The following is an 11,778-nucleotide window of genomic DNA, read 5'->3' as shown; positions in this document are numbered from 1 at the left end:
ACTATATGTGCGACCTAAGTTTGCCTAGCCTAGATCGCTAACAACAAAATGCATCTGTATTCTAATATTTAATGGAGCTGAACTAATATTTAACATCAAACGTTACTACTTACACGGCCGGCAATACCTACGTTTTGTTTACGAGGAGCGTGAGTACTTAGTAGGAAGTTGGGCAAGTAGAAACGTCAACTTAAACTTGCTTATTGGCCCAGCCCACCTGAGCTTGGTTGGCTAATAACAAGACGCGTTTCTGATCAAACCGTGCTGTTGAAGAAACATCGAACGTGAGTAACTTCAGAACTTGTATGACGAGGGCACTGAGGACTTATAGGAAATTTAACAAGTCTTATCTTAGTACATCTTAGTACCTAAATTGGTGCTGTATCGTAAGCGTTGAAGCTGTTCAGCCTAAGTTAGCCTCGCGCGCTAACAACATTACCAATGAGGAGTACACAACGAGGACCAAACATCGAACATGGCGAAGGCTAAACAAGAGGCATATGATGACATGTACACCAAGTTGGATACGAAAGAACGAGAAAAGGGTCTCCACAGGTTAGCCAGACAGAGGTACAGAGATGGGAAGGATGTGCAGCAAGTAAAGATGATTAAGGATAGTGATGGAAATATATTGACTTGTGCCAGTAGTGTGCTAAGTAGATGGAAAGAGTACTTTGAGAAGTTAATGAATAAAGAAAATGGGAGAGAAGGTAGAGTAGAAGAGGCAAGTGTGACTGACAAGGAAGTGGATGATTGGAGGGTTGGGGCAGGAAGGGATGAATCGCTTTTCCATCCATCCATCCATAGATTTAATCATTTAGTTCCGTACTTTATCATGAAACAAATGAAACACATATCTCAAGGCACCACTGTAGGTCAATCTTCTGTAAGAGCGCTGTAAAAGCTGGCAAATAATTTATTTAAGATGTTCACAACATGAATAAATAAAGGGGAGCTAACCAGACAGCATTGCGATGACTGCTCATTTTAGGTAAAAGCTTTGTCAATCTCCATTTTCACACCCCTTGGGGCAAAACAGCCGACAGGGTAAAGTGCATTGAATCCACTTTAAGGGTAGTCTCTGAAGGTCTAAATCTGCTCACAAACTGGGTTAGCATCACTGCATCTACTGTATCCATCTACACACACTTAGTCTAATGCCAATTCAAATCTACTTAAGAAAAATCTGACAAATCTAAAGGAATGAACACATAATTTCGTCTCTATGATGACAACATTCTATTCTGCCATGGCGTTGTATCTCCATGTTACATAACCAAAATATCATGGTTCAGTAGCCATCAAAAGCCTGAATCATAGGATGCTGTAACAACCTGCATAGTAGGCTTGTGTTAGGATGATGTGTGGTGAAATATTACCCTTCAGGGTATAGGAAATATTGTTTATGAAGTTGTCTTTCTGAGTACCCTGACAGATTTCCAGTTTTGAAAGGACTTTAGGTCATTTCTAAAGCAGTTTTAACCAACAAAAAGCAATCTCACGGGACAGGCATCACTGATTTCAAACATGAAAACAAGCAGTTAAAATTATACCTGCAGAACATTCGCTTCACATGGAATACATCAGAACCTAATCTTCGTTCACCACCTGACCTTTTTGTTTTTTATCCATGCAGACAAAATATTGTCACAATTTGAAATTTACGCAAGCAGCAATGCATTGTGGTCTAACAAATCTTCAAATAATTCTTCAGTTATCATTTTAATCTGGCATAATCATTTGAGAAAAATTATTTGCTCACTTAATAGCTACATGTGTTTTGTTTTATTTAGCAGCTACAGTATATTTTACGAGAGCCTGAACAATATGGAATTTGAGGGCTGATGCCAATATTGATATTAAGACAAAAAGGGAAAAAAGTAGATTACTAACTAAATTGACGGATATGCAATATAGCAATACTGATATCTTATATCTAATTAGAAATATTGTAGACCGTACATGAGCACAAACTCTTATAATAACTAAAATAAAATTCAATATAAAGAAGCAAGGCAGCACAGTGTAGCAACTGAAAAGCATTGGCCTCACAGTGCTGTGGTCTGGGGTTCAAATCCCGTACCTGCCTGTGTGGAGTTTGCATGTACTTCCCTTGCCTGCGTGGGTTGTCTTCGGGTACTCCATTTTCCATCAACATCCCAAAAAACATGCATTAATTGGAGACTATAAATTGCTCTTAGGTGTGATTGTGACTGTTTTTGTCTCTATGTGCCCCGTGATTGGCTGGCAACCAGTTCAGGGTGTAACCTAGCTGAAATAGGCTCCAGCACTCCCACGACGCCTGTGAGGATAAGTGGTTTGTAAAATGGATGGATAGATGAATGGATGAATTAATAAACTGCCTCTAGGTGTGAATGTGACTGTGAATGGTTGATTTTTTTACACGTGCCCTGATATTTCCTGGCGACCAGTTCAGGGTGTACCCTATCTTTCACCAAGTGTCAGCTGGGAAAAGTACCAGCACAGCTCATTAATGCCTGCATCATGTCAACTGGCTTGGAACATTGAAAGGGCCACTAACCCATCCATCCATGCAATTTCTTAACCAATTAGCCTCACAAGGGTCACAGGAGTGCTGGAGCCTATCCCAGCTGTCAACGGGCAGGAGGCTGGGGACACCCTGAACTGGTTGCCAGCCATTCCCAGGGCACATAGAGACAAACAGCTGCACTCACAATCACACCTCGGGGCAATTTAGAGTGTCCAATTAATGTCACTAACCCTTACAACTAAGGGGAATTGATTGAAAAAAATGCCTGGATGACATCGCTGAAAGGTGGAACAGTGATGGAATTGATTATAGCGGGGCTCACAGTTCTGAGGACCGGTGTTCGAATCCCGGCCCTACCTGTGTGGAGTTTGCATGTTCTCTCCATACCTGTATGGGTTTTCTCTGGGCACTCCCGTTTCCTCCCATTTCCCAAAAACATCCATTAATTGAAGACTCTAAATTGTCCTGAAGTGTGATTGTGAGTGCGGATATTGTCTCAATGTGCCCTGCGATTGGATGGCAATCAGTTCAGTAAGGCTCCAGCACTCCTGCAACCTTTGTGAGGATAACCGGCTCAAAAAATGGATGGACAGACATCGCTGAAATATTTTGTCATGAAAAGAAAAATCTTAAACAAATGGTATCAGACCTTCAACTGTCCCTCCACACTGCTGGACAGAAAATATTGGACATTAGCATGGCCACTTATTCACAGTTGCACTAGACCTCCAGTCATGTGAGTATTTTAGAGTTGCATTAGATGAGAGTTGACATACAAAAGACTTAGGTGAACTGCTAGTTTCTCTGTGTGTGAAAGAACATACAATTGTTTTTAAATTACTGCCCTGTGGTCTTTGTACTCTCTAGTAGTCGATTTTTCTTGCTATCATAATGGTGTGTGACATTTACAATAAATCTGGCAGAGCAAAGGTATGTGTGTGAGGAGGGAATGTTCATGTGTATGATGTGGCTCTTTTGCTCTTTCATGTATACAATGTGGCTCTTGGCCGTAACACAGTTAAAAAAAAATGGAGCTCTTGATCACTGACTGGTTGGCTCCCCTGGCACTACACCATCAATGACTATTGAAATTGATGTACAGATTGAAGGTCCATGATAGCCGAGCAATATATTATTGATACTATTTAAAAAGTGGAAAATTTCAAAATTTACACCCATTTACAATCTGTTGTATTCAGAAAGCATGTTATTCACCTGACTGAAGTTTATTCAAAAAGCTGTGAGGGTATATTTCAGGATGGTGACTTCAGACAGTCACATTTCTTTAATAATCAAAACACTGTATACGGCAAATCAGAAATAACAAATATCATTTTTAATAGACACACCAATGTACCGTGCAAGCTTTTGGTGAATTAGGGAGATCTTATTGCTGAAGAATCTAGATTCTCAAAGGGAGCTCAGTTGACGGCACATTTCTCTCTTTCTTTAACTTGAACTCATTGACTTTACATCCATCACTTTCAAAAATCAACAGACCACAAAGAAATGCACATTTCACTTCAAAAAAGGCTGCCAGTGAAAATCTAAAACAGAGGAAAGCAACACAACTGATTTATGTAGCTAGTGAAAGATTCATACCTCATAATTGATGGCACTTATTCACACTTCTGCCAGACCAATTCATAAACATTTGATGAGTAATAGTATATTTTTTAATCACGGTCTGAGGTTCACGTTAGTAGCCTTGTTGTTACCATAGGAACCCACGGCTTATTTTTACAGACTATTTATGCTATTTAACTTTGACCATTAATTTTGCAGAGGTACAGTGCAAGCAATCATTGGTGGGAAAAGCTTTCAAACAATTAAACAAAAAGATGAGCAATAAACAGATCCTTAAAAAATGTTACCCACTGTCCTTTGTAGTTAGAAATTAAAGCAATTAGACACCTTATATGAAAAATTTGTAAAGTCCAGGTTCAGTTTATTGACAACTTGAATAGGGCAGGTGCTAATTAGCACATACACCTAAAATAACTTGGGGGGGGGCAAACCCAGAAATCCTAATTCATACATAAAAGCCAAAAAGATTTTGAAACATGATGGGGAGGACAGGTTTCTGACAATGCTGCACTGCAGCATGAGAGGTTTGGATGGTTTGATGATTTTAAAAATAAACGCACAACTGATGCAGTGTATTTCCCTTGTATTCCTCTGGCTCGAAGCAGAATGTTATGAAAGCTTAACAGCCATCTTCTGCTCTTTCTTCATCATCCTCTGTGCCTCTTTTTCCATTTTCTTCCTCTGCTGCTCCATGGATCGCTTTTCTCTTTCAGCCAGCTTCTGTTGTCTGTTACAAGGATTAAAATTGGTAAAATATGTAATTACATATGAAATGAATTCCATTGTAGTGGTAAATGCTGCCATCTCTTGGTCAAAGAGTAAAGCTACACACCTATGAACTGTGAATATAACTCGAGGCCAAGTTTACAGAATGACAAATATTGGTTATGACGAATTTTGCTGCTTCAGTGTTTTGGATCTTTTTGTTAGATGTTACTATGATATAGTGAAGTATAATTATAAGAATTTCACAAGTGTCAAAGAATTTTCTTGACAAATGAAATTTATGCAAAGAGTCAATATTTGCGTTCTTTTTCCAAGACCTCTGCAATCCGCCCTGGCATGCTGTCTTGACTGATGGCCACACATTCTTAAACAAATAATGCTTGGAGTTTGTCAGAAATTGGCAATTTTTTTAATCGGAAAGTGGATTTCATCAAAGAAAATGACTTAACCGGGTCCTCAGCAGCCCAGTCCCTGGTGTTTTTCTTGGAGAGAAGTGGCTTTTTTGCTGCCTTTATTGACACCAGGCCATCCTCCCAAAGTCTTCGCCTCACTGTGCATGCAGATGCAATCACATCTGCTTGCTGCCATTCCTTAGTAAGATCTGCACTGGAGGTGACCTGATCTCGCAGCCAAACGAACGTTAGGAAAGGGTCATGACATTTGCTGGAGTTACTTTGGTGTCCTGAATCCTTCTTCACAGCTATTGAACCTCGCTGCTTGAAGTTCTTCATGAGCCAATAAATGGTTGATTTAGGTGCAATCGTACAAACAGTAATATATTTGCCTTTAAAAGTCCTTTTTGTACAATGCAATGATGACTGCATGTTTCCTTGCTGGTAACCTTTGTTAAAGGAAGAAAAGGAGGAAGACGAAGGATTTCAATCACCACCCTCCTTGTCAGGGTGTTATTCTAACTCAATCAGCATGAAAGATTGATCAAGCTTTTTCCTCATCAACACTCCCAACTGTGTTGACGAGAGAATCACTGGCATGATGTCAGCTAGTCCTCCTTCTGTGTCAGGGCTGAAGTGCAGTGGAAGTGTGTGTTTTAGTGGGCATTTTAATGGCAAATAGGGACTTTTCAATTCATTTAAATTTATCTGATCACTTTTCCTAACATTCTGGAATGCATTAAAATTACCAACATAAAAAAAAATAGGCAGTAGATTGTGAAAATTTGTATTTGTGTGAATCTCAAAACATTTGGCCAAAGCTTTACAGTAGATGCACTACCTGAGCACTTCCTCAGCTTCCCAGGTGGCATCAGACTCCTCCTCCCAAGCATTAGTGTCCCCCTGCCAGTTGTCCATTTCGCCAAGCTCCGCCTGTACAGTGATACAATCGCACCAACGACAATATTATGGTATAAATCCAACAGAAAGAAATGGTGTGTACCTCTACTTATGAAAGACTCAGGTTATGAAAAGCCTCCCCAGAATTTTTTTTGTCTCTAGTTACGAAGGAAATTCAGGATACGAAAGGGAAAAAAGGTCGCTGGATGTCAGCGAACGTAAACATCCTGTACTGTATCTTGGTCTGAAAGCGGCGCAATAGAGCTGCTTTGCCATTGGCAACTGCCGGATTATCTTCCTAGCATCACATTGGCTCGGAGGGATGTCAATCTTAAGCCAAGACGCACATCCTGTCTCTTGGTTTGTGTGGCACATTAGAGCAGCTTCCTCTATTGGCTACCATGTAGCATCGTGCTGGCATCACATCCCTCCCTCTATTGCCAAGGAGCGACGTCAATTTTTTTGGGGGGGATGTCAATCTTTACCTGTGACACACTTCCTGTGTCTTCATCACCAAATCCATAATCATATGCTCACGCACACACGTACTGTGCAACTTCTTCGCTGATTTATTGATCTTTTTTCATCATGCGCCCCAAAAAATTGATGGCCATTGCCAGTGAGAAGAAGACAAGAGTTGTTTTGTCCCTAAAAACAAAACATGAAATTGTTGAGAAATATAAAAATGACACGCATGCATGTGGCCTAATGCTGCTGCTCAACAGGATTTTGAGAGGTGCAAGGTTCAGGTTGAACTTGAAGTTGAGGAAATTGTTTCGCCGGGAAAGACTGAGGAGGACATCAACGAGTTGGTTCAGGAGGACCATGAGAACCTTTCTACGAAAAAGCAAAAGCCTGGAGGCGATGCAACACATGACAATGCAGGAGCGGTTTGCGGTGTAGGAGGAGGCAGGCTCTACTCAGTCAGCTAGAATAAAAGAAATGTTGATGAAATTCCATGACATTTTTGAATCTATTCAAAAGAATCATCCGAAAAATGTATTAACCCATTGAGCTATCACTCACTTTTGTGGCATTTGCCTTACACATTTCCACAAGATTATTAAAAGATGTCAAAGGCAAACATCCTTAGATTGGTGCTTCACAAAACATTGAAAGTAAATGTTGTTGTTTGTTTGGAATTCATAATTTTTAGAATTTATTAATTTTAGTGCAATTAAGTTTTGTGGGTGCCTCCTCCCCACGATGTCTTGTCACTCACCGTTCTCTTCACATCACTGCTCAAAGCCAAAGGTAAATGAACAAAATTTGGAATGGATTACGTTATTTTCATGTAAAATGCGTTTCTACTCATGAAAGTTTTACATAACGAAACGACTTCCGGAACGGATTAATTCCATAAGTAGAAGTACCACTGTACTTAAGTCGCCTGACATACAGCAAATCTGTTGGCACAATAATACCAATAGACCACCATGCTGCTGTTCAGACAACACCACCACTCCAAGTCCACACAGAATGGAGAGGTGATATAATTTAAGATCAAAGTTATTCCCTCACGTTACAAGAGGATCTGTGACAGAGACTTTCTGACAACCCCTGACATACAATACTATGCTCAAGCATTTATACGATGATAAAATTAATTTTAATAGTAATCAACAATAAAATCTTCACGCTCATGTCTTCCTCAGCCATACACAGAATGCATACCTGAAGTTTCATAGAGCATAAGAGAGAACTCACAGAAGGTGGGCAGAAACTCATCATATCCTGAGAGGCTGCTAGTCTGCTGGAGAAACCTGCAGAGCCATCAGGCACCAAGAGGTTCAATGGCTCCCTTTTCTTTAGCAGTATCTGCAAAGTGGAGAATAGAAACATGCTGTTTTATTTATTTTCCCCACATCATCAATATTGATCCGTCCCCATGTCATGTTTTTTAAGCTTCAAAATCAACTGTCTAGAAATATCCATTCATTTTCTTAGTCACGTATCATCACAATGGTCACGGACGGCAATGCTGGAGTCCCTCCCAGCTGTCAACAGGCAGGAGGCAGGGTACACCCTGAACTGGTTGCCAGCCAATCGCAGGACACAGACACAAACAGCCACACTCACAATCATACCTAGGGGCAACCTTTACAAAGACCATACCTTTAAAGGTGACATAATGGAGCATCGACTTCTTACATTTCTTGCATCCAAAGGTTGTAAGGCCTGACTAAGGTCCAAGTAAATCTTTCAATTCATTTTTGTAAGTGAGCTGTTGTGAATTCCAGCCCTACTGTTATGAAACAGTGCCACCAAATTTACAGAATAACCACCATCACATGAAGGTTCTCTGCCAATTACTTGGCAGCTAGACTGGGCAAAGATCTGGCACTTTCAAATGACGGCAACAGTCTGGAAAAAATACTACACAATCTGAACACAGTATAACTGTACTTAAAAAGGTAAACGATGCTCAAGTGCATTTTTGTGCATACAGATTAGATGAGCAACTGATAAATGGCACAGAATTGCTTGGTGCAGCTGCCAAAGTGGAAGCAGTTTTGTTGGGCGATATTCGCTCCATACACAAAGTACACTTATCCACTAATTGACTAGAGTAATTTGGCAGCTTGGCAAAAATAATGGCGCTTCCACAAGGGAAAATTTTATGTCTTTACTATGAAACTCAACATTTAGTTTATTTTTTTAACTCGGCTCTCAACACGCATTGTATTACAAAAAAATGTTGCTCTCTGCTATTAAATATGAACATATACACAGAATGCAAAAACTTGTGATGGTTTACCAGAAGCTCAAGATGATGTGACTTAAAACAAACTGTCAGATATCATCATCTGCTGATTTTTCTTTCAATTGTCAAAAACAAAAGTAACCAGATGATCAGTTCAATGTTTCTTGAAGCATCTCTCCCATATTAGATTTGATACTTAGTAACTACATGATACGCTAACATTTTTTAGTGGGGATGTGACTAACAACTACTATAGTATAGAGACATTAGAATATTTGCCAAGATAAAGACAAACATTTAATTTTTAATCACGTTTGACACTAAAAAAATGAAAGCAGGACATGTATCAATAAGTCACTTGTTTCCATTTTCAATTGGAAACTGAAGAACAAAAAAACAAATATGTCTGACTTTTCACATTTCGATTTTAGGCTCATATGAGTACACAAAAGGGGGAACAAAAGGTCACAAGAGAGATTTTACTCTGCCAAAAGCACATCAGGCAAATTAGAACATGGACAGCTATGTTTTGTTGAAGAGACAAAATGTCACGCTTAGGGAGGAAGGCACAACAATTGATCCCTCAATTTGGTGGTTTTCTAGTCATAACCACATAGAAGGATCACCACATGTGAATGAGTAGACTTGGGGCAAATCACTTCAACAAAATAATTTTCATTCATTCTCCAACCATTATGATGGAACTTTGAGTACAAATCTCGTGTGGGGTGGGGCTACAACTAGGCACAGTACACCTCAAAAACACCAAAGATAACATTCATAAAACTGCAGGAAAGGTCGTGTCAGATGTTATGCATGAATGCAAATCTAATAACATGACCAACTAAATATTAAAATTAAGTTCAGTCCAATGGCCTGTTTTTCAGTTTTGTATTTTTGATCCTAGCCTAATATTTAAATACATTATTTTATTTTACATTAACAAAACAAATCATAAATTAAGCAGTCACAATTTAATTGTATTTTCGATGAGCAATTCAGTAAGGAAAGAACAATCACTAAGCATATTTCTTTGCTGTAAGTGTTGATATACCTTCTGTGTTTTCCGAATGGTTGGTGCCATGTCTTTGAAGTAGTCGGGTTCCTCAATTTCAGTGGGTTGAGGGTGGACGTTTCCATTCCCACCTTCAATCTTAATACTTGTTGGAGCTTCCTCATCCCATGAACTCCATTCTTCAACTTCTGGCTGTGCACACTTAACAGTAAAAAAACAAAGTTTGGAGGTAAATTATTTGATCAAAGTACTCTTTTTCAGATGTGTTTACCAGATCATTTTGACCCAGGCAGACCTTTGCAGCCAAATGCCACTAAAATGTGGAACATTAAGAATCGTCCCACACAAAATGAAATGACGTTAAACCTTACACCATGTTGCTAGTCCTTGTTTATTTTCCGTCCAGAGAGTTCACTCCTAACCTGTTTTGGTACTGATGAGAAATCCACTGTGGTAGGGAGCGTTATTTGATCCCCGCTGAGCTTTCGTCCCCTTCCACTCCTTTATTCCCAAAAGATAGGACAATAAAAAGGGAAATTAAGGTCACACCTGAAGTTTGAGTTTTAAACGTTTTTGCATGCAATAACATTTACACGACAAGCAGATAAATTAAATAGAAAAGTGATTTAAGATATATTAAGGGTTAATCTGAATATGCTAAAAACCTACAGCTACCACCATAGATTAAAAAAAAACAATGGACAGATTTTACGTTTTTTTCCTTTACTTACCTGCATATCAATCTTTTAAAGAAAGAGAGCAAACTGGCTAGGCAAGTGCAGATCTTAAACAGACGGAACTGAGTGATGGCCATGATGAACGAGATCTAGTGGAGGAGGGGGGAAAAAAACATTGGAATATAGGTGGTTTATGTGCTCTCTCAAAAACTATGATGCTATCGTCAATGTAAATAGGCAAGCACCAAGTCACAAGTGCAGCTAAGAGAATATCAAGTAACCCTGCCTAAAATGTAACGTTTCTCCCCTTTCAGACAGTCTAGCAAGCTTTCTCTTTATCGACAATTAAAGAATAGAGCAACGGGTGAAAATTACCATATGCAAAGCTGGTGTTTCCTTTTGTGTAGCTGACGTGACAAGTTCATTTATTTGCCGAACCCGCTGCTTGCTAGCTTCGCCAACGGAAAAGCATGTTCTCGAAAAACTTACAATAGTCTTCTGACGAGATGTGCCAGCTTTTAGATTACTGTCATGTCATGACAAAGACCACAAGAGCGACATACTCGAATACTGTCTCATGACAGAAAATGCGTCGTTGCTTTGCTCATCTCCATCGCGGAGCTGCCATCTTGGCGCTGAGCTAAGAGGAGCAGGAACAAGGAAATAAGGCACGCGTGCTGCCTTCACTTACTCCAAAAGTGTCGGACGTACTGAAGTCAGATGCTTTTATTTTAGTGCAGTAGTATAAATGATCCGTTTTGTGGTTCTATGTAGTTATTTTATTGATGGATTGGCGCGCTGAGTCTTTAGCACAGAATGTGTTGCTCGATCAAAGATAATCTGTGCCTCGGACACTGATTTGGGTATCTTGAATGCATCAATAAATCAAAAGCCTTTATTGTCATTTATATGACAATAGTTATATAAAAGTTGTGCATAGAACGATATAACGAGCGGTGGTGAGAAAGGCTCAGCAGCGACTCAGCTTCCTGAGAGTGCCAAGGAAGAACAATCAAGAAGCTAAATTGCTCCTGTTTTTTTATTATTATTATTATTATTGTAGAACCACTGTGGAGAGCATCCTCGCTCTGCATAGACTGATAAACAGCGCCTAGAAGATCATTTGCTGATCTCGGCTATCTCTACCGGTCATTGCCCTTTCTCGCTACCACAGCAGAGGTACGAATATTGCTGAGTACTCTTCCCACACATGGTCACCACCTGTTTAGGCTGCTGCTCTCTGGAAGGCGTTACAGATCCATCAA

At 39.7% G+C, this 11,778-nt stretch overlaps 1 protein-coding gene across 3 annotated transcripts; it reads right to left on the bottom strand.

Annotated features, from left to right (window-relative positions):
• Positions 1–3,826: 3,826 nt before the first annotated feature.
• On the bottom strand, positions 3,827–11,212 carry ebag9 (estrogen receptor binding site associated antigen 9). 3 transcript variants are annotated; one of them, XM_061820194.1, is made up of 7 exons: positions 11,077–11,212; positions 10,568–10,662; positions 10,259–10,337; positions 9,876–10,037; positions 7,825–7,935; positions 6,059–6,150; positions 3,827–4,826 (listed from the first exon to the last, which is right to left on the bottom strand). In XM_061820194.1, exons 2-7 carry the CDS (start codon positions 10,648–10,650, stop codon positions 4,709–4,711), a joined length of 645 nt encoding a protein of 214 aa, XP_061676178.1. In that variant the 5' UTR covers positions 10,651–10,662; positions 11,077–11,212; the 3' UTR covers positions 3,827–4,708. The 3 variants fall into 3 exon arrangements, with proteins under 3 accessions (XP_061676178.1, XP_061676177.1, XP_061676176.1); XM_061820193.1 differs by having other exon boundaries at positions 11,003–11,200; XM_061820192.1 differs by having other exon boundaries at positions 10,889–11,197.
• Between the last annotated feature and the right edge of the window lie 566 nt (positions 11,213–11,778).

Source organism: Syngnathoides biaculeatus, chromosome 5 (assembly GCF_019802595.1).
Source record: "Syngnathoides biaculeatus isolate LvHL_M chromosome 5, ASM1980259v1, whole genome shotgun sequence".
Taxonomy (NCBI): Eukaryota; Metazoa; Chordata; class Actinopteri; order Syngnathiformes; family Syngnathidae; genus Syngnathoides; species Syngnathoides biaculeatus.
Note: the sequence above shows the minus strand (reverse complement) of the source record. Positions and strands in the feature narration are given on the sequence as shown.

What these genes read in the sequence shown, in the direction of transcription:
- ebag9 (XM_061820192.1), bottom strand. An exon ending in TGAGTTTCTGCCCACCTTCT is followed by an intron (nt 6,151 to 7,824) that starts GTGAGTTCTCTC and finishes ATCACTGTACAG; the next exon opens with GCGGAGCTTGGCGAAATGGA. An exon ending in GAAGCTGAGGAAGTGCTCAG is followed by an intron (nt 4,827 to 6,058) that starts GTAGTGCATCTA and finishes TCCTTGTAACAG; the next exon opens with ACAACAGAAGCTGGCTGAAA.